The sequence below is a fragment of the Blennius ocellaris genome, assembly GCF_963422515.1.
Source record: "Blennius ocellaris genome assembly, chromosome: 19".
In the NCBI taxonomy this organism is placed as follows: domain Eukaryota; kingdom Metazoa; phylum Chordata; class Actinopteri; order Blenniiformes; family Blenniidae; genus Blennius; species Blennius ocellaris.
Window position 1 is genome coordinate 17009520 of NC_137668.1, and position 27492 is coordinate 17037011.

Consider the following 27492-nt stretch of genomic DNA (forward strand, 5'->3'; position numbering starts at 1 on the left):
TGTTTATTTCACACATAACTCGTTTTGGCGTTTTTTCCTCACAGTTTTTCTACTCATCCCTCTTCCTCTGCTTTCATAAGAAGTTCTCCTCACACCAATCGTTTGACTTACAGCAAAGCTTTTACATGCATTGTGTTATAGCCAATAATAATCAGCTTTTACACTTTGACCACCAGTTTTGGTTTGTAACATTCATTTTTGCTACCAAAAAAACCCTGACTTATTAGGTCATGGACTCCACCAGACCTCTGATGCTGTGCTGTGGTATCTGGCACCAAGATGTTAGCAGCAGATCCTTTAAGTGCTGTAATTTCCAAAGAACACATGGATCGATGAGCTGTGGCTACCTTGAATGTTGTTACCAGTTCATGCTTTTCCTTCAATGAACTACTTTTGACAGCCACTGACCCCCATACGAGCTGTAGTTTTCAAAATGTTCCAACACAGTGGTACGTTTCCCAGCTTCTAACTTATTGACTTCGAGGACTGTTCACCTGCTGCCTGATCGTTGTTATTCACTCCACATATCAGTAGGCATGTTTACGTGGATCAGAATGAAAATTCTTCGTATGAATTGGTCTTTTAGAAGAACCAATAGAGTCCATTCACAAGGATAATTTATTCTGAACAAGAGAGGTGGTTTATTCCGATCGTTGCACTCATATCTCTCCAGTTGAGGTGAAGTTATCCCAGCTGTGCATGACCGTTTCATAACAAACCACGTCAGGCTTCACACACTGTTTTGACTGTTGGACATCTTCATTAATTATAATCAAGGCAATTTAGTTCAGTAGTTTCCTCAGCATAGCCAAGAAAGAACAGATAAATAAATACATATACAACAATATACCACAGTGACAGAGGCACATTAAAAATGCAGTACATTTCTATTCATATTAGAAGATATGTCATCCTCTGCAAAGCTCTCGAGGTTCTGCAGCCTGATGACTGAAGGGACAAAGGAATTGAGATGATATATTCTCATTGGTGGTGTTAAGAATCAGTGGTGCATTAATTCAGATTCCCGATCAGACTCTGAGCAAGTTTCTTTCGTGATGCGGTTTGGAAAGAACGCAAGTTCCAATAGCCGAGTTAAAAAGTCCATCTTCAATACTGACCGGCTGTCTATATGTTGTATTTCGGTTCTTTAAGTTTCTATCCAGACATAAGTAGAAATTTAATAGCTTTGGTAATTGTGCACCAGTATTTTTTTCCCCAACTGTCCTATTTATTCACTGATTAATTGAATTCTCAAGTCAGGATAAATTACAGGAGCAATAATGGCTCTCTGCCATTTTATTAGTCAGACTAAAAGTACATCAATTTCTTTTGATAAAATGGCTCAGCAAGTCTTTTTTCAATTTATTTATTTATTATAATTTTTTTGCTGATTAGAAAATCCTATCAAAATGATACTCAGGACAACAGTTTCTATTGCACCATTCAGCTCATAGCACTGATAAGCAAAAGTATTTTGTATTTTTAGGGATGATCTTATTTTGCTTATTTGCTTCATCTTTTCAAGGAGGAAAATAGATGTGTATTTGTCTCGTTTCTTTTCATCTTGTTGTATCTTTCTCCTTTCCTCATCATGGACGTGAAGAGCAAGCCTTGACCTATTCCCCAGGGGACAATTGGTCCTGGCATTGCAGAAAATACAGGCCAACTAATAACATCTGCCTTACACTTTGGGGAGTTTCTTCTTTTATTTATGTTGGCTCACTGTTAGGGGGACACCTAAAGGAACTGAGCAATCATTAACCCACTTCGTCTTTTGTGAAGGTCTTTTGTTCAAATGGACCCCTGAAGTCCAAAGAGTCATTGGATGTGTGCATTGTTACAGTTGAAAGTCCAGTAAGATAAACTCAGAGTCCAAACAAGGCCCTGTCCTTGCCAAAAAAAAAAAAAAAGGATTGCAGTAAAAGCCTAGCTTGTTCACACTGGGGCTGTAATGAAATGCCAGTGCATTTCTCCAAATGACCGATTCCCCAGATGAAGGCCAGGCTGTAGCCGGAACATATTATTTTTATTATTGTTCTAAAGTCCTGGCCTTTTAATAGTGTCTTTTTAATTGAGGTTGCGCAGGAAGGGGTGGGACTGTAGTCGTTTTCTTACTTTTTTAAATAACCACCACTTCTGTTTCTACTAACATTAACAGGTGCAGCTGCATCCCAAGAGTAAAATTCAGTCATTTTACAGATTCAAGAAAAGTCCTATCCCACTAATATGCAGCTAATAACAAGTTTAATAAATTTCAGCAAAATAGTTTGTCCCATATGAGTAGAGGATAAATGGCTTCTGGGCTATTACAACCTTCATTTGACTAAAGGAAATTTCAGACTTCGATGCAATACTTCTGGTGAAAATATTGCATCAACTCGGCTAATCTAGATGGTATGACCAAAACAAGTGTAGGATCATTAGAAATCGAGGTCATATTTCCAATTTGTTTTTCTGTCTCTGTGTGAACAACCTATTCTGGGGATGAACCTCTGAAAATCCTCTAAAAATGTATCTGAAAAAGTATTTCAGGATATGCAACACTGATCTACATTTTGCCATCATTTAAACACACGTTAGCCAGAGCTGTATTTACATCCAATAACATTGTTTTCGTTTGATATGAATCATATTTATTGATCTATACTGTGAGCTGGAGCAAGGAGAGACTAAAACATTTCACCAAGATGCTGTCTGAGCTCCCACTAAAGTGAACTCATCATTCACTGTATCTCAGCTCGGTGTTGGAATACACTCCAGCTATTAGAAGTGTCTCTCATCTCTTTCATTTTTCATCAGGGAACAGTCTGATGAAAGTACGAGAGGAAAACAAAAGACGATTTGTTACCATTGGCACAGTGGATATAATTTGTCGATCAAATGAACTGTTTTTCTCTCGCATCGGGAAAAAATCTGAATATCAGTATTGTGTATAAGGAGAAAGGGAATCAAATTTTGTTCTTCTGTTATTTTGAGCTTGAAAAGTTATAGTATGATATGTAAGATTTTTATTCCATCTCTCTCTCTCTTTCTTATCGTAAGGTTGCTCTCACCTTTGCATTTGTCTGTTTTAGTGCTTACAGGAAAGAGTTTAATTACAGAGGAGCAGGACTGTTAATCTGTTGGCGATTAATTATTATTGTGATCTGCAGGATAAAACACACACCAACAATGATGCCGTGTTAATTCTACTAATCCTCATAGTATCTGACTGGCAGTTTGTCATCTTGTAATGCCTCTTGCTTTAATTGGGGTTTTTTTTCAATATCTTTGTGTTAAAGCCTCAGGTTGCAGGATGAGAAACCACAAAGCAAATTTTGTAAAGTGAATCTAAATGTATGATAGAACCAGCGCTGGCCTTCATTCCAGTGAATTATTTAACAGGAAAATATGGTGACTCCCAAAATTGTAGAGGATATGTTTCTTCTTTTTAAAACATGAAGGGATCATTGTCTGGGCACAAAAAGGTTAAGCAACCAAAGGAAAATAGGAATGGAAGGAAAAATTATCTGACAGAGAGGAGAGATATGAAGAGTTACTTGAAGGTTAAGTCAGGGAGTAACGGCGCTGCCCTGACAGTCAAGTGAAGTTCATCCCGCTGCTGTAGAGCATCAACGGAGAAGGGATGCGAGTGTGCATGAAACTGTGGGCTCCAATATATGTACAGTAATATTGTTGAGATCAAAGACGGCAGAAACTAATTATATATGGCAGCCGCTGAGGCTTTTTCCCTCACTACTTCAATCCACTGTGTATATCACACATGACTGACCAATGGCTGCCTTTACCCTCAGCTTTCCCATGTATTTATGCCTGTTTGGGGAAAAAGTAGAACATCATATGCTAAAATGTTAATTTAATCTATTCATGTTGTTGTAATTGTATAATAATAATTGAATAATATCAAAAATTACTAACTGCATGATTGTTTCTCTTCTGAGATCATGGTTCGGGCATGGGGATAGGGCATGCAGATGTGGCAAGTCGCAAAGTATTTATATTTTCTTAGTGTGATCAAGTGGATGTTTCAAGTATCGGTACTTTAACTGTAGCAAACTCTAGATGCTGGTGTCCAATTACAAGCTCTCAATTTTACATGTGAATAAACTTCCTGAATAGTGGTCAATCAAAAATGAGCTGATAGTGACCAAAGCTAAATTAGTATGTTTCACATAGAGGATGACAAGAAAGATTAATCAAATAGATGTTTTTTTTTCATAAAGAAAACCTTCTAGAACAATAACTCCAGATGTTTAGCTGATTTTTAAGTAAATTCCAAATGTGAAAATAAAACTCATCCTATTTTTTTATGCTGCTTCATGTTGCTGCCAAATGAAGACAGACCATAAAACTGGTCTAAATGACATGTTTAAATGGCATCACTCAGTTAATTTTATTCATCAGACATGTAATTCCAGAAGTATCTCTGTATAATTTACGGTTTCTTCAGACACCGATCAGCCATAACATTTTAACAACTTGCCTAAGATGGGATGCAGCAGCTTTTGCTGCCAAAGTGGCTCTGATTTGTTGAAATATGAAATTCATACTTCTAAAGCTATGCTGTAGTATCTGGCACCAACACATTAGCAGCCCACTCTTTATGGTAATTGGACTTTACTAGTATAGCACATTTCCTCTCTTCAGCAGTCTCATAGTTACACCATGAGACTGATGAAGATGAGGATTGACTACCAAGTTTGGGAATTGGAACGTGACCTACAAGATTTGGCCCCATGGGATCAATGAACAAATCAATGAACACATCAATAGCCTTGGAGTTTACCAACAGAATTTGTTTTTGTTTTGTTTTTTAAGTTAATCAAATCTTTACCTTTGCCACTTTTTCAAATATCAAATTTTAGGATACAATGTTCTCTTGTTCCCCAACTGACCGACCGACCAATGGATGTCATATTACTACAATAAATGTTACTTCACCTGTCAGAGGCCATTATGTGACTGATTGGTGTCCGAGACTCTCAAACGGCACCTTTGCACCAGGGGGCAGTATGTTGTTCTGGGTGTTTGAAGCACCAACTGAGGAGGGTCCTTGGTAAGAAGGTCTCATTGCACTGCAGTGTGTAAAATTCAGGCTCAAAACATGTGTGAAAAAATATGTGAATTATGTGAATTAATAAGGGTCTGTAGCCATGCCGTGGTACGTGTAGAGATATTGTGACTGAAACAGTGTTATTAGCTTCACAAAATGAAAAACAGATCAGGTTCTGTATACTGAACCTGATCTAGCCACCGCTCCTGGCTTCACAGCCAGGAGCGGTGGCTTCCTGGCTTCCTACGTGCTTTTGTTGAGACTCATTGCTTCTGGTCCTGTGCGTCTGAAGAGGAACAAAGGATTAGGAAGGACTTATGCCCCCTTTCCCTCCTTTAATTACAGTGACCACCCCTCTTCATCATGCCTCATCTCTCTTTATCACACTCCTCAAAGCCAAGCAGTGACCCTGCTGGAATGCCTGGCTACAAAAAAGGCAGATTCCTGCCCCCTCCAGCACTGCCACCTGATGATGCAGTGATTTGGGCTTAGAGTGCCATGTTTCTTTGTTATCCTAAGCCTCTTAAAGAGACCCTGATGCTGCATGCAAATGGTCGTCCACTTGGCTTGACTTCTCCTGCTCTAAAACTAAAGCCTTGCAGTGCAGGTTAATCTGCTGAAGCAGGCGGGGGTTGTTTCTTTTGTTTTTTTTAGTTAAGAAATAACAATATGATTACCGTCATTGGTTAAAGTCCTTTAATAGTTTCAGCAGTGCACATTAGCTTTCATTACTTAGTGGAAGAGGTGGAAAGTGAAAATGTTTAGGTACAAACAGCGACAAGCCTAAAAATGTAGCATAATTGTACATCACATAAAACTTAAATGAATATGGCTTGCTGATTTTTGTGCAGCCATTTGGTGTTTAGTGGTTAGTACTCTTGCCTCACTGTGAAAATATCGCAGGTTTATTCTAGACTTGGGGGTCTTTAAGTGTGGGGTTTGCATGCTGTTCCCATTAAATTATTTCGGGTCCTCCGGCTTCTGTACAGAGATTGTGTTTGTGGTTAATTTTGGTGGCGCTGAATTGCGTGTGTGACTTGTGAGAGAGACTGTCTCTGTGTTTGCCCTGTGATCGATTGGCAACCAGGAAATAAAAAGAAAGATCCCCCATTCCTCATAAATATTTCATTTTTGATGTCAGTGTCCTCTTTTGACCTCTGATGTGTCTTGCTCTTGAAGGAAAAAAATTCCGCACGAGCCAACATACTTACCATTTGACCCCGGAACCACTTCAAATTCCACTGTGCTATGTTATAACTAAATTACATGTGTGTTTTATTCCCAGGGCTCTGTCCTACAGGGTTTCTGCCTTGTGGGAATGGCAGGTGTTACACTCGGGGACAGATTTGTGACTTCACAGATGACTGTGGCGATGGCACCGATGAAAAGGATTGTGGGACTTCCTGCTCCTTTGAGAGCGGCCACTGTGGCTGGAAGAGCTCCCTGGCTGATGAGTTTGACTGGATACTCGGTACTGGATCCATTCAAAGCATCAGGCCTCCTTATGATCACACGCTGACGAGTGAGAGTGGTATGTTTTTGCTGTCTTTCTTCAAACAGCACACAAACTTAAAAAGGCAGCCAATGACATTCTTCGTGAAGAAAAATTACCTTCACCTTTTTAGTCCTTTTTAAAATGCCATTGTATATTTGAGAAGATCCAGATTGCGTATAAAATGCAGTGCCAGCTCTCTCTCTCATGTTTAATTCAAGTTTTTTGCCACTTCAGAGGTAAAATCAATGACCTCCTTCTCACTGTGTGAACGTACAGCAGGTAATAATTCAGGTGATTGATGATTCGATTATACAATGTGCATAGTAAGTCGCTAGATGCATGAATAAATAAACAAACCTGCATATATCACATAAGGAGACGTTAAGGAAGCGCTAATGCTTTAATCGTATTAATGTAAACCTAAAAGATTTTCTTCTTAGTTGAATTCTTGGTTCCCACAATGGGCAGTAGCTATTGAAAATGATGTTCCTACTTAGTCCAGGAAATAGAAAGTGTGGGTAGAAACTATTTACAGTGCAGACAGGATTTGTCACCAACAAGAAGAGTGGCTTATTGTTTCCTCTTCTCCCATTACACACACAAACTGAATGTTTTCTTCAAAAACATGCTGGAATATTTGTGAATTGAACCCACTTTGCGAACACCATTTGTGAATTTCAGTCTGGAATGGCATTACTGGCAAATGAAGGCCATAAATCAGATTTAATAAAAATTTTACTGAAGCATTGCAAACAAAATTGTATTCTCATTTGATTTGTATCATTCAGCAATGAACATTTTCACACTAAACAGCTTTCATATATGCAAACGAAATTCAGATTTTATGATTTGGCTTATGTGTTTGTCACATTCGGCAGGAAATTGAGAACTGGAAGTAAATCAATCAATCAATCAATCAAAACTTTATTTCAGACTCGTACTATATCCATAGCAGACATACAACATACATATCAACAGACAAGACATTGAAAGAATGATCATCCAAAGCCATATAAACTAAAGCGCCAGTGTCTCCACAAAGATATGAAATGGTTTTTTTATTGGTAATTTGCATGAAGCCATAAAAAATATGCACCTGAGGGCAAATGATTTAATGAGTTAATAACATTTGATAGAATCAGACTGTCATTCAAAAAGTAATTAATTCATACACTGTTTTCAAACAAAGCTAAATCAACTTTTTATTCAGATTTTCTGACTTGAGAATTAAAATGACCCTCATAGTTCAAGAGTGTCTGATATAACACTAAGGATCAAATACTGCTCTTTGCCCCCTGGTTCTCACTCCTTAGTGCTCTGTGTGACCTTGCTGTCGTGTCAGTGATGTCTAAAACCATATTGTTCCTCCTCTTCATCACGTCTTGTCTGTTTGTCTTTTTTGAGGTCATTTTATGTTTCTGGAAGCCACACCAGTAGGACTGAAAGGAGATAAAGCCCATATGAGAAGTTCTGTTTGGAAAGAGTCAAGTGCCATCTGTCACCTCTCATTCTGGTACTACATCTCCCACAAGGCCTCAGGAACCATCCGACTGCTCATTAAGGTAAGCCAGAAGACTTTGTCATGATTCAGGTGTGGCTTCACTCCATTTCCCTACATTTGTGTTTCAAAAAACGCCAAATGACAGTGGCCTGTGAAAGACTCCCCGCCATCTGTGACACGTTGTTACCATGGAAATGCTCAGACAGAAATAGAACTTGATTACATTTAATTATGTTAATGAAAGCAGTAATCACATCATATCAGTACTGCTGTGTTGTAAGGTCTGTAACTTGGTAAAAAGACAAGTGGGGCTGTCAATCTCCCTGCCAGTGCTTGTTAGATCTATTGGGCATCTGTTACGGGTGGATAAGAGTGGTGCGGATCATGGTCACTCCAACGCTGTCCTACCCCTCCGTCTGGGCACACTCCATCCCTGCCAGCTCTTAAGGCTTCTTGCTTGTTAGACGTTCATCCATCTAGTTTGTGCATGCGGGGTTGACTTTCAGGGATTATTTCAGGGTCTCTGCTTGTAGCTTTCTGCCATTGAAATTTGGCTGATTTATTCTGTCCTCCATCCCGTGGCGCCGATACGCTTAAATCAACTTTGTTATGTTTTGCTTGAGTAGATCATTTCTTCCAAGTGGGAGTGTTTGGTAAAATATTGCCCTGTATATAGAGCAAGAGGAGGACCACCAGCATGTGTTTCTGTGTAGTTCAGGCAACTGATAGTCAGGACTAGTTGGAAATGCACGAAATTCCAAAATCCAAATTTCACTTAGAATTACAATGGGCGGGTGCATTGTGTCTGTCATGTGAATGTCACAAAGATACCTGAAATGCCATGTCAAATTTGGACCAAAATGCCAATGTAGTGTGCATGTCGCACAATACTTTTGCAAGCTTTGCATAAAATTTACCAGATAAAAATAATACATTTTGATGTTCACAATGAACATTTTGGACACATGAATGTCATGCAATAGTCATTTGAGGTGATTCAAAATGTATATTTATTAGGTAATTTAAACTTAATATCTACATACTTCAAGACCATGAATATCAACAAATATTCCTGGCTATACTTGAAATGACCACTCCCACAATTAACACGGGATCTCTTCCCAGTCCAAACATCAATTTGTCATCAAACATCAAACAAAACTGATCACTGATCACACAAAAGAAGTGTGAAGGCTGTTGGATGAAGACCAGATTGAAACGTTACGGACTTGTTTCTCATCAGGTGTTAGAACTAAATTGAGAAGGGTTCCAGATTGATTTGAGATATCTGCAATGACTATGAGGATATTTTGCAAATGAAAGCAAATATTTTGAAATTTGAAACATGGCAACACATTAACAAGACTCTGTGACTCACACAAAGGAAAAGCCAACCACTGTGAATGTTACCAGACTTTCAGACACTTCTTCATTACTCCAATTTAGTTTTATTTATGTAGAGCCAAATACAACACAATCATTTCAAGGCACTTTTACAGAGTAAAAATCCACATGGGAAAGTACAAATGAGAGTGGAAAAGAAAAAAATATTTTAACAGAAAGAAACCTTTGGAGATCATTTTAAAAGAAAAGAGATGACCACCTGATTCTAACAGTTCATTATTGATGTGGCCATCAGAAGAAATGGATAGTCCATCTCGTACACACCATAAACAGTCAACACACTAAACAATGTAATGGACACTGCTTTGCTCTGCCCTGTGTTTGCTGTCCTGTGAATGCGCTCTTAATTAAATAGGATGGATGATGCAACCAGTTTTTAGCAATTATAATGTGAGGCCAGTCTTCAGCATTTAGTCTGGTATGGTAACTTCTATGCCCAAAGTGCCTTTGATGCTTGTTCTTTTGTGAATTCAATTTTAAGTTTTATAGACTGTGGGCTTCTGCTGAAGTGAAATGTTTTACTAGTGAAGGAACATGTCAGTTTACGTTTCCCGTAACCTGCATTTATTCTTGCCCTAACACCTCTGATTGTCGATAATGTTTTCATTAAAATGCTCATTTTAATTCAGTGATTAGTTAGAGTGCTCTATGCTATTGATTTTACCTTTACAGCCTGGTGCAGATGGACCTTTCCTGGACTTATAAATGCAAATGATGGGAATTCCCCGTTTTTTGAGTCCAGCTCACAAAGCATTTGATTGATTATGTGTCTCCCTGAGAGGCAGGAGATGATGAATGCATGTGGGCCACTTTACATGTTCACCTTGTTCACATATGGATGGAGAATGCACAATGTGGCCTTTTGGAGAAGGTTGGCTCTCGACACTGAAATGAGGTGGGGAAACCGTTTGCACACTGGGGCATAGACGGAGAGAGTGGTGAGTTCAGAATCATCCTGCATATTGTTAGACCGTGTGTGGGGGGTGTGTGGGGTGGATGGGTGGATGTTGGGAGACAGAGACTGAGCGATAACCAATATCTGACACCGGTATTATGTGCACACATCTTCCCGCAAGACGTAAATGATGTTAAGTGCATGTATGACCTCGAAGGTTCAAAAGCGTTAGCACTGACAGATTATTGCTTTGTGATATCAGTTACAATATTATAGCATTTTTATGGCTTCCATGTTGCCTTGAGTCCCGGCAGCCACCTCAATACAAACATGCAAATGCACTTGCACAGACGAGACTAGCAACACACACAGTCATACTCTGTGCAAACTTTGCAGTGCAAATGGTGTAAGCAATCTATAAAGGTTTATTGAACTGAAAAGGGAGTAATGATACTGGTGTGACAAAGTGGAGGTGTTATATTTACCTGGAAAGTGTTTCCCTCCCTGAAGTTGAGATGGGGCTCAACAGACGGGTCTATTTATATCACCAGACCTGTGAACTGTGCCTCGGAGTTGTTATTTATCACCCTCACTGTCTGTCTTCAACGGCCAAGTGGACTGGAAATGTAAGACAAGAAGCTGAACAAAAGGTGGATGCCCCATGGTTAAATCAATACTGCACAGCTGCCAGTTTTCAAATTCCCAAACCTCTGCGAGCCTGCATGCATGGTCTTCAGTTTGGAGCATGCATGTTCCAGGTGCTGCATCTAAACTATTGATGGTTTGCTTCCATTATATGCCGCCCTGGACACAAGTAAAGATACTGTGTGTACAAGAGTCAACATGAAATAAAATCATGTAAAGAACATTGGTGCAACTATCATGGGGGGAAACGGTCGTGTAGAAGTCCCAATTCGAGAGATCAAAACTGTTTAAAAACAACATCAGTCTGTTTTACTCTGTTGTCATCTCCCCTTTTAATGTCACTTTTGAGGAAAGAAATGTGCAGGATGGAGCAAAAACCTACATTTTTCAACACATTTATACATTTCTTACAACTCCCTTAATGTCCCCGAGCTCTGGGATCCAATCCATTGAGTTGTGTCATTTGTCAAAGGTATTCCTTTGGGTCCAAGAAAATATTCAATACCATCTATATATCAGCTGACATTGGTCATCAGATATCAGTTAATACCAGTACTGTTGTTGTGCTTTGATTGTAAATCAGCACAAAAAAACAAATGATAATCACAACTTGCACTTAGTTTGCAAGTACATCAGCAGACTCAAACATGAATATTATGAAGTTTTAAAAATAAATGTTTGCTGCACTACAATGTATCTGGTTTAAATGAGGAATAACAAAATAAAACTATGTGTGCATCATTTCTACATATGTTTGCAACTAACTAATGCCAAGGCCAAATTCATGGTTTTCTTTGGACTATGTTTGTTCACATGGAATCTTTCTCCAAGTTAAAGATGGTTCAGTTTGATAAATGTTTGATGGGAGAAAACTAAACATGACAGAACTGTCAAAAACCTTGGTTTTTGTTAAACACAGCAGGCTGCCTTTAATCTTGCTCCGTCCTGAAGTAACACAATTTGCCTGTTTAGTTTAAGCAGCATAAAACAACAAGCCTGCAAGCAACATCTTAATCTTAACTGCACAGACATAAGAGTACTATCAACTTCCTCTCAGCAGATACATTCATTTCCCAAAATGTTGAATTATTCAATCGGAGTCCTTCTTTGTGAAACTGAGATAAGTGTGTAAACATGTCTCTATCTACATGAAATTGATATCAAACGGTTCCCTGTTTTGTTGTCTATGGACAGTATAAAGCTTTTGTCTTGAGGAAAAGTATGTTTTCCCTTTCACTTGGTAGATCTGTCACTCTCCTTTTCAGGCGTCATGCATATTTCATCGCATTTTATGAAAGCAGTGTGTTTGTTTGCCTCACCGACAGATGCATTTCGAATCAGCAAGGAGTTGCAGTGATTGAGTGAAATCACAGCATCGCCTGCTATTTGCTCATTTATGTACTGAAATATGGCATTTGTGGATTCACATGTGGCTCGCCATTATGGTCAGCCAAACATCTGCCAGTCAGAGGAGGTTGTACTCAGGTGAAACACAGCATGGCAAGAATAATCACTCATACATGGCCCTAATGTTTAACACAGTCCTATCACAGAAACGATACGCTCACATTGACTCACTGTTGTAATATTTTTTTCAACTGAGCACAGACCACGTAGAAAAAAGAAATAAATGTGCTTGAAAAGCAAGGTGTGTCCACAGGAAAACAGCTGCAGTGTTGCATAAAATGAAAAAGTCATGAATACAAATTGGATTCCAGCTCAGTGGAATATTCAGTATATGGTTAAGACATTTGAGATTACTTTTTTCTTTCTTAAAATATAAATTTCTGTGTGAATATTGTTTAGCTTTCTTTCTTTTTTTTTAACCACTTAATTTTCTTTTGGTGAATAATAAAATAAAATAATGCAAATGAGTCAAACCGAATCTTTTCTGTCTGCAAATTTCGGAAATGATGCTTCAAATTGATCGGATAAACACCTGGACTGACCAACCTCCCAAACATCAGGCCTGAGCTGCATCATCACGTATCATGTAGTCATCCGTCGCTCTCAGGCTGCTTTGATGGATTGAGCCTTTACTCCGCGACATAAATCTGGATAAGTCCTGCTGTAACGCTGCCTATTAATCTGTGCTCTACTCTCACAGTAACAAGATTATTTCAAGCCAGGGCTCCATTGGCAGAAAGCAGAGGAGACAGCCTGTGCATGCCTCACCCAAGGGTGCATTTTAATAGGCTTTCAAACGGCGGCGTAGAATGTGACATTGCTCGTCCTCTGGTTCTGAGTCCATTAGACCTGGTCTGTTTCCACTGCAGTCGAGTCTCTGGTCACATGTTGCTCTTTCAAGTCCAGAAAGTCCGATGTGTTATTGTCTAAAAGCCTGGTCTTGGTGTGACGTTCACATTAGTCTGTCACCTTTATAAAGGAGAGGGCAAGGAAGTTGCTATTAATCACAGCGTAGTTAAATCTATATGATCCACTATTAAACACACGGTGGTTTAACCAGGCTCACATTCTCTGTATTGACCTGAGGCCTAATTAGATCCACTTCAATCACCTCAAGTGAGAAAACAAAGACAGAAAGCGTTTGTGTACATGTGTGCGCTTGCACTTCATTCTTATCCTTTCCTTAATTCACTGTATGTGCCTCAGATAAAGATGCCTGCAGTTCAAAGAACATTTTTGGAAATGGGCAACACCAACTTTTCTTCAGGAAAGCCATAAAACAACTTGGTCTATAAGCCACTTTTCATCATGTTAAGCCAATTCTATATATTGCAGAAAGGTTTAAAGAGACGTGAAACACTTTAGCGATGTCGGTCAATTAAGTTTATGCGGCTAAGCAGCACATTAGAAAGGGATGAGGGTTCAGAAGTTTCTTTTAGTACCACATGGAGCCCTCTTTCTCACTCATGAGAGGGTTGACCTATCCAGCCATATGTTAGCTGATCAAAAACAACAACCAAACTAAATCCCATCAGCTGACGATGGTAAAACTCAGGTATGATCTTTTTTTTTTTGTTACCTTTAGGCAAATACATCAAACAACACCAGGCAAAAGTTAGTCGAAAAGCTTTTTTTCCCTTTGAACTAGCAGAGAAGAGCACATTTTCCAACCCACATCCTCAGTTCTGCTCCTCACCACACATGGGTGTTCTTTACAGATGTTCACCATTTGAAACAGTAAATAATCTGGCTTTCAAATGGTATTTTAATTTATTGCTAATAGGTACTGTTACAACAAAGAAATGACTGCTGAAGAAATACTTCCTGTCTTTTTGAAGTAGTTTATTTCACTTTATCAAACACAATTGATTCTTTGTCTGCCGATATTTACATGACAATCTGTTTCCAAAATCTTGTTTGGTTCTCAAGTGATATTCAGGAAAGTCATGCCCCAGTCCCAACTCAAAATATGACAGTAAGACTGGGGGAGAAAGCTTACAGGACTGTAATTATTTTTTGGTTTGGAGACAGTGGTCTCTTAAAGATAGGAGAATAAAGGTGGATATGTTTAGTTGAAGCAATCACAATGGATAGGACTAAAAATAGTTTGGACATGTGCAGAGGTGAAATAGAGGATATATTGGAGAAAATATGTTGAAGATGAAACTGCCAGGCAGGAGACAATATAATGAAGGATGTAATGGGGTTGTTGTTGTTGTTGTAACATCTGAGGAGGCAGAGTGAAGAGGGAGACGGAGGCAGATAGTCTCCTGTGAAGGGAGCAGCCAAAAGGACAATTAGACAGAAGAAGCCACGAAAATATATAGGCTTTTCACTCTTCAAAATTTTAGAAAAACACATTAAAATATGATTTGATTAATTTTTATACATGTCTATTATGATAAGTCATTTCACAATACTACAATATTAAGGTCATGAAAATGGAATGGCCCCAATAAATTGACTCCTGCATGAGCAAACATGAGCAACCAACTGGAAGAAAATCTCATTATTTGGAAATATCCTGTAGAAGCAGACCTGGGAGGTGTAGGTACCTGCTGTAACTGGTTGATATCATTGGTTAGTAAAAGCAACTGTTTAGAAGAGATTGGGAGAGAAAAGATCAAACAACAATGAATATAGTGCCATCTAATGAGGCCACAGAAGAGAAACTGATGAGGACAGAACACAGGCTACAGGCTACAGGAGAGGGATAGTTATTGACCTGCAGTGATGCTGCATCCATGTTTAGATGGTGATAGAAGAGAGTGCAGAAGTTCCCCAGTAGTCCAGACCTCAACAGCTCAACCATAAAACGATGCATGATGACTTCAGGCAGCACTCGCTATAAGCCTTATTAAGTAGGGAAGTCTTAACCCTGATCTTTAAAGTAGTAATGACTCAAAATGATCAACTCCACAATAATTCATTATAGAAGTAGTCTGAAGTCAGACTTCATCGTACACTTTCAAATGTATTGATGGAAAAAGACAGTAGGAAGCTTATACATGGTTAATTATGTTTGCCATCGGTTATTCGTCAACATAATTATGTAGACATTTTCATTTGTGTGCTTCCCATTTGCTCTTTTCTTTCTACATATTTGTAAGAATAGACTGAATTCTATTATGTAATACACCTCACATAAATGTCTTGTTGACACATATGACTTGACAATGAAAACAGGCGGTCAGATGCTGTCTCATAAAAGACTCACATCCACAAAGCCTCTTTTCAAAGGCACATTCAGTGTTTCAAAGCTGTATTACTTGTGATTTAGAGCCTGGCCTGCACCATGGGAAAAGACTGAGTGGATTTACAAAGGGATACATGTTGGTCTGTCTCCTAATATGTTCCATGTGTGTCATGAGAGAAATCCATTACCATAACTGAGGGAGAGCGGTGTTTCAGTCTGAATAGCAAGTCTCAAGGCAGGGAACCCATTAGTGCCATGTTATGCTAACGAGACTTTAATGTCTCCTCTTTGGTGGCATTCCCTGTTCCTCGGCAACAGCATGTCTGTCCAAAACTTAATCTCAGCTCATTTTTACCTAAAGTTCTTCATTCCTGACATGTGACTGAATGAGAGTTTGAGGATCGCCTACAGACTTCGAGGCTCTTAGAAAGTATATTTCCATTGACGTTAGACCTGTAACCAGAGCAGCATGAGAGCTGCTGCTGCATGATTCTCTTGTTGCTTTTTTCCACAGACGGAGGACGCTCTCCTGGAGGTGTGGAACAAAACAGGGCATCAGGGGAAAGAATGGTTCAGAGCAGAGGTCCCCCTGAGGAACCTGAGGAGCTTTGAGGTGATATTTGAAGGCATCCGCTCAATCGACATGAGCGGAGGAGCTGCCCTCGACGACCTGGAGTTCACAAACTGTGCCCCAAGTAGGTGACAAGCACCAACACTACATAAAAGAAATATTACGTACTAACTTAGGGCTCCTGCGGGGGGTAGGGGGTAGGTTGCGTTGAGCCTACCAGATGAACCAGTTCTTTCCAGAGCTGGCGGTCTTCTGCCAGCCGCTCTGCATTCTCCACAGCAGCTCCATGTTGTTGGAGGTCGCCTGTAATGACGCCGAGCCATCGGGTCCCGGGTTTGTCTGATGGTCGTCTTCAACCTGTGGCCCTTGGGTCAAACTGGAGAATGGCTCTCGTCTGATGGTCAGGAGGAAGGCGGAAGATGTATAAGCAATATAGATCATTCATTTTCTATCTTAGTTTTAAGTTTGCCTCTGAAGTTAGGAATGTATGTCTGTTAATAAAAAAAAAAAGGTTTGTTGGATCGATTGTCATAAGATTTTATCCAATCATTCGTTTCCTGGGTAAAAACTCCTTCTAACATTCACACTTCCATCAGTTCCTCTGGAGCTGACAATTGTCGTTTTGAGTGCAAGACACTCTGAGGCTCTCAATCACATAATATTGTTTGCCCAAGCTGCCAAACGGGACAAGGGGGAAAAAAAAGAAAAATGTTGGGCCACTTACCAGGACTTTCCCATTGTATCACTTCATCCACTTCGTGTTGCAGATCACTGGAGCCGATTCCAGCTGCCGGCGAGCAAAGGCAGGGTACAGCCTGGAAAGATCAACAGCGTATGACAGTGAAAAGACAGAGGGATATTAATATCCTCACCTATGGGCAACTTTAGGATCGTCACTAAGCACATGTGTTTGGATTTTGCAAGTAATATGGAGTATCCTGGAAAACAAATCCCCCACACACCCAGTGAGAAACTCTGCCCATGGACTCCATGTCATCATAGTGTGACAATCATATGACACAATTATGACAATTAACTGAATTATTAAAGAGCCTTAAAATCATAATCCCAATAATTAGAACAATAGCAAAATAAAGTTAATTCTATATATAATTTGGTGTTTTATGGTATTTTATGACAATTTGTTTTTCATCCAATATTTTGAATTCCTCAACCTTCAGGCTTCCTCCATCTGCTACTGGTGCTTTGTGTTCTGTTCTGTTGTTAACCAGGCAATTAAAGGATGCACACACACCTCACCTGCTAAACATTAGCCAGCTTGTATAGCCACTGTCTGCAAACAGCCTCACTCAGCCCCCATTAAATCTGGAGATTAATATTGCAATATGAAGATGTACCAGCAGTGGGAACATTGTTTTTACCCTGAGCACCATTATTGCAAACACTCGTTATAAATGAACTTCTCATTCAGTGGAAATTAGCCACCCTCGAGGTTGGTAAAGGAAAAAAAAACCCTTGTATTGCTTCTGTGTGTAGCTTTAATTTAACTGAACCTTTTGGAGAGATATTTTAGAAATTCATTGACTGTTCATGATGACCTGCATCGAACTTTGTGTAAAAAGTTTTGATCATCATTAATCGTGTCTTTGAAGCTCATTCAACCAATAAATCAGTCTCTTTGTAAATTCAAGATTAAAGTTTGGTTAACGAATGATGTAAAGCCTTGACAATTCCAGGTGTCTGAAAGCACCTGAATAAGTCATTAGAGCAGCAACATAGAAAAGAAAAACCTGAAGAGTTCAGCCAGGATTACATAATGTGGATCAAATAACATACAATTCATCTCTTATCTTTGTTTCATCGAACCGTTCATCCAATGATCTCCCTCAGGGAGATACAATTATGCCGTGAAATTATTTCATGATCCTGCAAGCTGATATTTTGGTCGTATAAAATTGATTTGGCCAGTGACACGCTGAGAGGAAGAGAGAGGGAGCGAGCCGGGCTGTCTTGAAGGGACGGCGTTTGATTTTTCTTTGCTATGACAGTCGCCAACAGACGCCTTTTGATGCTGATGGCAGAGGCAGATGTTCTAAATGAAACCGGACCTGGCATAAGGCTTGACCCGATGCGAGATTTTTCTACGCTCTGCCAAGGCCCTCTCCATTTCTAACAAACAAATATCCACACGCGTCCATAAACACTGACCCACAGTGTGGCGATCTGAGTCAAGGCTCTGCAGAACCAAATTATGCACAACTTCCATCAACTCCAAACACATGTTTTGTCTTTTCAGTGTATTCTGGGATGGTTTTAACCCCGCTGACCTCCCGGAATCAAGTTCAGCTCTTTTTTATGTCATCTCAGCCATCAGTTACTATCTCTGCCTTTGAAGCTTAACAGCACACACACACACACACACATAAAACAGTAATATGTTTGCTGCCTCTGATCCACCTGATCTCTTTTCGTTCCTCTGTTCTATCTGAAATGCTGCAGAGCTGGAGGAAAGAGTCTTTGAGTTCCCTGACAGGCCTTTCTCTGCTCGTGTATACTGTCATCTCCACTGATGTGTCCTTTAGTGAAGAGCACAGAAATGCTGCAGTTTAATGTGCACAGTTGTTCATCAGAGCCTTTATCTCTCATGATTGATTTAATTCATCAGTGTAGAAAAAAAAAAAAAACTACAAATGACAGTTGTTTAACCCTCAGATCTGTCTGTTTGCAGGTACTGTGGAGCTGCTGAGTTGTCCTGTAGTCACAGATTTCATGTGTAGCTGCCGCCACTGCATTGAGTCCCACCTGGTGTGCGACAACAAAGCCGACTGTGCTGATGGATCTGATGAGATAGACTGCAGTGAGTGGAAAATAGGAAACAGCTTTCTCGGGCAGTGAGGGTATTAAATTGAGAGACAACTCTCAATTCAGACTCCTCTCCCCTCTGTTCCATCTTTCTCCTGTGTAGACCACGTAATTGGCTCTCCCGGCGCTTGTAATTTCAACATGGAGGCTGACCAGTGGGAAGAAAGCTGCCAGCTCTCTCAAGATCCTGACGATGACTTTGACTGGCGGATCAGTCACAGGGTGCAGACACCTGGAGCCGGACCGCACGCCGATCACAGTCCAGGTCTGCAAACTCTGTCAACTAGAAAAACATGTCCACATACGCACACCAAATCCTTGGTGACAAGACAAAATAAGTAATTTATTGTTGATCTCTCACTGAACATCTTCTGATGTGATTGCATCATGTGTCAGTACTCTCTTCAAAACTATCTTCTATTCCACTCTGTCCATCTTATAATCCCAGAGTGTTTACAATGTAAGGTGTGGATGGGTTACCAGCGTACCACAGAGGAAACTGAAAAACAGTCACACTTCGATTCAAACCTGCAGTCACCAACTTGCCTCAAATGCCTCTTTGTGGCCTGTTTGAGAAAAGAGGCGAAAACCCACACATGTAGTGAGAGAACACACGGAAAAGCCCCGAAGCTTGTACTCAGACTGGGGATATTCTCACTCTGAGGCGAGAGTGCTCACCACTAAACCCTTGTGCATCCACAGAATTGTTTCTGATTAAATCTTGTTCAGCGAAAGGCTACATTGTCGGGTCCAGGAAAACATCATTGCTTGGGTTCATCAGCTCAGTTGGTACAGCAAATTATATTCCAATCCCAGTGCTGACAGTTTGATGAACCATCTTTCCCTGACCATGTGTCCAAGTGTCTTTAGGAAAGACACTAAACATTGAGTCTCTCCAAGCAGCATATCACATGGCAGCCAGTGCCATTTGTGTGTGAATGATAAAGTGAGCGAACTGGTGAATGTGACTGTAAAGCACATTCAGCCTGCTGAAGCAGTAAAATGCAGAGTTAGTCAAATCCATTTACCAAAGTCCAATTCGGTTGTCATAAATGCCTGTGTTATGTTCACAGTCCTTCATTTTCATTCTGACAAGTCTGGGTTGTTGGACATATCATAGGCACAGTTATAGACAAATGCACTGCAATGTAATTTGGGAAGTTTATAACATACTTCAATTTACCTCACACCATGAAATCTTATGAAATTGTGAGTCAATACTGAGTATGCACACAACGTTTTCTGTGTTTGTTTTTGTGGCTTATAAGTTTTTTTTTTTTTTTTAAACCTCTGCTTTTATCTATTTTGTCACTATTACATCAGTTTTAAATGCTTTGAACATATAGCTATTTTCTACAGATATATTTTAAACTTGAATCAGTGCTTGCTGTTGGTATTGGTCTTAGATTGAGTTAAGATATTTTTGAAAACATGACTTTTTTACTGGACTAATAGTATTTGTGTTCAAAACAACATAAGCTTTGAGAGAAGAAAATATCGAATGCTTAAATGCTATGAAGTTTCTTAATTGTATCTGGAGATGTATTATTCACTGTCAGACATAATGATTTAGATATTCATGCTGATGGTTCAACCTCTGTAGCAAATATGAAGTGAGAGCTTTAGCAAATTATTGCATTAACTTTTCCCCCTGCTGCTTCTTCAATGCTTTGAGAAGTCGAAAAATTGAATTTTCTGACCTGTAGCACATAACACAACACTTTTTGAGAAGATGTCATGGCTGTTGTCTTCATTCAGCTTGTTAGTTAGGGTTTTATTTATTTTCCATTTAAAAAAAGACATTATATGCCTATAAAGTTGGTAAACAGCTTTGTCTTGGTGAAAATCATAAAAAAAAGATTTAACCAACATCATGATATTTTCCAAACCTCAAACAAAGTGTTTTTGAAACAGATTCATATGCAAGCTCCAAACTCCAATGTCAATATTTCCACCTCCTCACTCATGCACTTCAATTTTACTTGACTTAAATAAAATATGGAAAAAGTTTTATTGACCTTTAACCTCTTTACTGCTGGGTTTCTCTTAATGCAAAAAAAAATAAAATAGTGCATGTATTTCCTGCTCTTCCTGTATTTTCCCGAAATTGTAATAGGCTAATGCTGTGAAAAACAAAAACATTTCAAAATTTGTAACAACAAAACATTGTGTCCTCACTGACATCTTCCATGTTTTTAGTTTTCCAGCAGCTCAGTGCAAAGCCTTTGTAATTACAACTTGACAGCAAGGAAACAGGAGCCTGACGATGCGTGTGACGGCAGGGTTAATAAAACACCCTGATCAATGTCAGCAAGTCAAACTGAGCTAAACACCAACAGACTAGTTGTTTATCTTGTGCACAGCTTTGCTGCTGAGTCAAACCTCATTTTCCACAGATTAATTGAAAATTAATTGAGCTTAAGGTCACAATTGCCCTCATCAAAACACAGCAGTATACATTTCCATTTGACTTTACCCTTAATTTGAATTAAATAATGACGGTGCTGTCTGAGATTATTCTGCTCGTTGATGCTCCACACTGTCAGATGTTGAAAGCTATATAAAAAAAAAATCACTCTTTATGATAAAAATATGACCTTGATAAACAAGCAAAAGCAGTGTGGGAACACTGTGATGACAATGAATTTCAGTGAGTGAAGAATAATATTTCTAGTATTATGATAAATGGAACATTCTGTTTTATATTGCTATTTGAACATTTTTGTGCAGATTTACATTTCCATGGATGACTGTTGAGCGATCTGCCTTCCACCCTCACATTTATATGGACTAAATAGATGCAAGTTTACTCAAATACTGAACTGAGCATTGAACAGAAGAAACCTTACAATTGCTGAAATCATCATCGAGCCACAGAAATGCTGGATCACCATTTTGGTATCAGTAAAAATATTTTAATCTTTTACTGTGTATACTATCCATCTTAGTGCTTCTTTGGGTGAACCCATACACCATTATGAATGGTAAACTTGCACTGTAAAACTAAAAAGGCAAAGGTGAGTTGTGGTTTTATTAGGACGACAAAGTCGTCAAAGCTTCTTAAGCAGCACTGAACATGTTGCAAGCAGTCTGAAATACAGTGAAGTTCACTGAAAACTAAACATAAAATGTAAAGGAATCCAAAAAAATAAAGATTTCATTTTTGCTTCCTTTGTGAGGCTTTGTGAACCAAGACAACATTTACTGACCATAGAGAAGAGAACAAAACATTATGTCATGGCTGACCATGAACCATCTCTCCTGCTCTGACGCTGTACGTCCTCCTCGTATTGTGTGTCGATGGGTTATTCAGTTCATACTTGTCCCTGATTGGCTAGCTGAGCCTATTGATTGCAGGGATGAATGTGGACATTTGGGAACTGGATGAATGCATGATCTCACTACAGAGGCGATCGATGAAGCCGGCTATCTGTAAGGCACACGTAAAATATGTCAGAACAAGACAGGAGTCTGCATGCATCCCTCACTCGTGTTATTGCTTGATGTCGAGGTCGGGATGATAGAGCAGCCTGTGTGCACCCAGACACTCCCAGAAAAACAATCTCTTTCTGAATGCTCAGACTGTGGTTTGATGTTACGTTTTGAGTTACAGTGCAAAATCTCAGAATTGTGGGCTGGAGCCGGGTAAACTGTGCACTGTGGATTGTGAGGGGCCTTAAATCCTTTTGAACTCATGTGGAAAACTCCCACTTTGTTCTGGCATTGCCTGGGCGCTGATCATCTCCAAGCCTAGCCAAGCAAAAGAAGCTCTGCAGCTTTTGGCTGCGGGCTGCAACATTTCAATGCTGTAACTCCCTTCTTTTGTTTGAGTTTTTTTTTTTTTGTTAGTAAAAGCTGGTGGTTTAGCTGTGGATTCTCCTACACTGTCTCTGTTTCAACAATCATCACTTTGAAATATACCTCATATGTTACATAAATGCGCTTCAAATGTTTCTGGCCTGCTTTTATCTCACAAAAGGTGGAGGAGGGAAGTTCTTGTACATCCACTCTGCGGTTCAAAAGGAAGGAGATGTTGCTCGGGTGACGTCCAGGAGTCCATTTCCCGCCAGCATCGGCCTGTGTCACCTACGCTTCTGGTTCTTCATGAACGGCTCTGACAGGATGGGAACGCTGAAGGTGATCTAATCCGAGTTTCATTTCCATAAATGATTCAAAGTCTTTGTGGCATGGTTTAATCATCAAGTTACTTCTTTTTTTTTTTTTACTTTTCATTTGCCATCAAATGATCCATCACAGTCCAACTTGAAGTCTCATTTCTGTCCTCTTCTACTGCTTACTGTCAATCACCTGAGCCACACAGGAGGGCCATGAAAGTCTCGCTGCCGGCAAACAATCCATCAGAGCACGTCGCCTCACACACTCAATTAGCATATCCGTCTTTTCATGTTGTTTTTAGGTCTCTTTGTTTGGCTGGGTTAATTTGAAAACAACAAACATGAAGGAAATACTAAAAAAGAAGAAACTTAATTAAACTGGAAGTGTGCTCCTCATGTGAACATAAACGAGACGCTCAAGATATTTTCTGCAATATAAACAAATTTTAAAAATGTCCTGATATATTATAAATACTTTTCTGGCATCAACAACCAGCTTCAACTGAATATAAATGTATGTTTTACTGGGCCCTTAAAGCAAACTGTGTTCATCAGCATATCACTATTGGCCAGCTTCTCTCTGCTCATTCTATTTTTCAAAAGTCTTGAGTCTACCAACATGAAACATTAAGAGCCTGTTATTTAACATCAGCTTTGTCATTTCTTGGGCAACAGGAACTCATGCAGGTCTTCATTGAAGCCTGAAGTCTGGAATTTCTTCTTGAAGAAATTAGTTGAACAATTGTTTGATACTTGCATCATTTTCTGACAGAAAATCGACAAAAGCCACATTATAAACGGCATTAATGAAAGGTGAACAAAGTAATAAAGTCATGTGTTTTTTGCTTCTCCTGTGCAACTGGAAACTAGTTTAAGTAAAAGCAGATATCTGACTTCGGAGCATAAGCAGAGTGTTCAGAGTGGGTACACCACAAAATAGCTTGAGGCTTTAGGATGGCAGGTTGAAATTAAAGTCGGGGCAGAATATTGAACATGAGTACCACATTGAAATAAAAAAAGGTATTGTTACTTGCAGGCCGAAAATAGAGTTTGACATTTAAATTTGCTGACCATTTGCTGAAAATATCACACCTAAATGCCACTTACTGTCGCCCAAACCTGACAGGTCTACACTGTCGGACCGAGCGGTACCAGACTGTTAATGTGGGCCACCACCGGTAACCATGGCAAGCAGTGGACGTACGCCCATGTGGTCCTGTCCAACCCGGCGCCCTTCAGGGTGTCCTTCCACGCGGAGGTGGGTGGAGACATGTGGACAGACATCGCTCTGGATGACGTCTCCTACACCGCGGAGTGTTCGGTCGGAGGTACAGAGATTAAAGTATATCTCATCCTTCCAGAAACTACCTCCATTTCATCACCCTCAATTTTCACCCTGTCCTGTTTCTTTTTTTTTTCCCGCCCCCTTCCATTTTCTGTCCTCCAACATTTGTCCTCCTTTCCACAGTTTCTGTGGACCCTTGGGGGAGAGTGTAGAAAGTTAATGGAGCCTGTTGCCCTGTAGGTCCGTATAAATTCACTGCAGAGACAGGGTCAGCGCTGAGGGAGAGGACTGAGGGCAATGAGGAGGAAAAGCAATTACATTTATTTTGTATTGTTTCCTCACATCCACCATGAGGGCCTCCTTTCACCTCTGGACTATCGCATCAACTGACTATCAGAGGAAGCAGCTTTCATGATCTCAAAGCAAGCACTAGCATATGTCCTCACTATCTTTGTCTTAAAGCAAATACCTCTCATTGGGATTCACTGTGTCATGTGTGAGGCTGTCTGTGTGGATATTTCATTTAATAATTTTTGCCCTCAGGACCCGTGACTCCTCAACCCCTGACCTGCGCTGTGGACCAGTTCCAGTGTGAGTACCTGCATCAGTGCATCCCAGAGAGCTGGCACTGCGACGGGGAGCCGGACTGCGTCGATCAGTCCGACGAGGAGCAGTGCCCGACTGTGGTTCCTGGAATCGTTCCTCCCCAGGGAGACTGTCCTGATGGGTTTTATCAGTGTTGGAACAGCAGCTGCATCCCCTCCATATTGCGCTGCGATGGAGTCCTCGACTGTCCCATTGGAGAGGACGAGCACGGATGTCGTGAGTGGCTCTTCCCGATGCATGACTTTGAAAATTGCGGCGCATTTTTTGGGTAGAAAGTGAATTTAACATTGTTTCACTTTAAATAAATAGTGGGGAAATAACCTCTCAAGTATATGATACACCCATTGTGAATGAGAGCTTCTTGTTCATCCCTCAAGCATGTTGGCAGTCGAACAAAATTGTTTAAGAATTCAACACCATCGTATCTGTCCAAGAAACATAATGGTTCCTTCTGGATAATCCACAGACCTCGCTGTGAACTGCTTTCACTGGAACTGTTTTTCACTGCAAAATATGAAACATAAAAACTGTTGACAGCGTGTTATGGCGATTATTCAACGCAGCGACAGCACTGTTTCTGAAGAGACGACAGCTACAACTGAGTTAAAATATATGCTTCATTCACTCAGTTCTATTCACTTCAATTGAGTGCAGTGGATGCAAAAATCGAGTAAAATAATAATGTATGTATGTATGTATGCTCATTAGTGATTGGAGCAGATCTGTTCCCATCTGTATTCCCTCTCACTTCTTCTCATAGATCACCTTTTGAATTCAAAGTCCTTTACCATGCTGTGATGATTTGGTATTATGTGCTTTTATATCAGCGGGTAATAGAAGAGCTACTTTATTTTCTGTTAGTTTTCGCTGTGCTTTGCCAGAACTCATTGTTTTAAACTGAGCTTTTTGGATCCAGTCAATGTTACTGCGTCCTTGATTGAAAGCAGCAGGTTTATGGCGCCTGGCAGTCACACAAGTCTTTTTGGAGGAAGACAGTGAGCTCTTTGAATTTGGTCTAACAAGCACAATTGTAGCTTAAAACTTTAATTGGGGTGAGGGAAATTAGACAAAACAGATTCATAAAATATGTGTGGGTGAGTTATTGAATGAAAAATTAATTATAATAAGACAAGAAATAATTTTGGGAAAAAAAGCTAAGTTTTTTTGTATTTTGTACAATTAGCTCTGGAAAACCAGACAATAATCTCAAGACTTTCAAGGCAGCAGGCCTGTGTTCTGCTGCCATGTTTATTGTTGAATGCATTACAATCTGTGGGATCAGCTGTCACCTCCTCTAATATCTCCTCCTTCTTCCAGCTGCTCTGTTGCAGTGTGCACTGGGAGAACTGGTGTGTGAGACTTCACCGGGTTGTATCCCACGCCAGAACCGTTGCGACCGCTCGGCCGACTGTCTGCCGTTCCACTCAGACGAGTCCAGCTGCCATGGTATTGTGATTTTTTTCCCCTACCATTCAGTTCCCGAGCACCATGCAGTTAACGAGTGTCCTTTTTATGATGTTCTACGAAAGCATAATAATATTTATTCTACATCTGCTATCGCGGTATCAAGACTATCAAGTCTATGTGTTTCACTTTTCCTCTTATAATGTATCGTCGCTTATCTCAATCAGTGACTGTATTGCATGTTAAGGCTCAGATATTTTCATGTCAATGATGGTAACTTTTAGTTCACATATTCCTCAATTTCACAGACAAGTTTCCCTTAATTTCTGTGTTTATGTACGTACATAAAATTACCTTCCACTACATACATTTGTTATTTTTTTATGTCACTATTCAGTTTTGACTCAAGCTCTGCCTAAAACAAGACAAGCAGTCAATCTTTTTCATGCTTAAGCGCTGACTCTCAGGACGTTTTCAAGGCTCTTTAGTCTTCAAGGCACACCTCACAGGTTCCTACAATCTGCCAAAATCCAATCCAATAAAAACCTCCGTTTCCATGTGATTCAGGACCAAACCTCCCATTAAGTCTGCCTTCAACTGCCAAACCAGAGACACTTCATCACACGCTGAGTGGAACTTCAGGGTCTTCTAATGGTGTTTAAGACATAATGACTATTTAACAGGCAGCCCTGTCGACCTGTGGCCAGTGTTGTGCAGGTTGCAGAAAATCAGTTCTTTTAATTGTCCCTCTCAATTAGGAATTCTTCATAATGTCACACAGTTTTATCATTGTGGTGTGGCCATGACACATTAAGCCTGAGTTTTAATTCATCAGGCATTTGCAATAGCGAAGTTGAGTATTTTTTTTTAATCTTTACTGGCTCAAGCGAGTGAGACACAAGTTTCATACGAGGGAATGGGTTTATTCACAAAATAGTGATGCAGTAGAGATGAGAAAAAAATCTTCCGAAAACTTCACTAATCATAAGTGTTGTTGATTTCCTAGTTAGGTTGCTTGCATGCAACGGTCAAAAGCAGCAGTAGTACAGTTTGGGTTTTTTCAACACGTTATTCCAGACTGTGGCTGACTAA

The 27492-nt window shown here is 39.9% G+C and overlaps 1 protein-coding gene across 1 annotated transcript in view; it reads left to right on the forward strand.

Moving 5' to 3' along the window:
• Positions 1-27492, forward strand: part of malrd1 (MAM and LDL receptor class A domain containing 1) — a gene marked incomplete at both ends in the record, with an annotated part of 54860 nt that overhangs the window by 22153 nt on the left and 5215 nt on the right. The window contains 9 exons of the mRNA XM_080514821.1: positions 6339-6584; positions 7953-8110; positions 16111-16291; positions 18857-18985; positions 19094-19255; positions 22970-23127; positions 24232-24433; positions 24934-25212; positions 26314-26442. Of these exons, the coding sequence (XP_080370947.1) occupies positions 6339-6584; positions 7953-8110; positions 16111-16291; positions 18857-18985; positions 19094-19255; positions 22970-23127; positions 24232-24433; positions 24934-25212; positions 26314-26442 (1644 nt within the window). The remainder of the gene's footprint in view (positions 1-6338; positions 6585-7952; positions 8111-16110; positions 16292-18856; positions 18986-19093; positions 19256-22969; positions 23128-24231; positions 24434-24933; positions 25213-26313; positions 26443-27492) is intronic.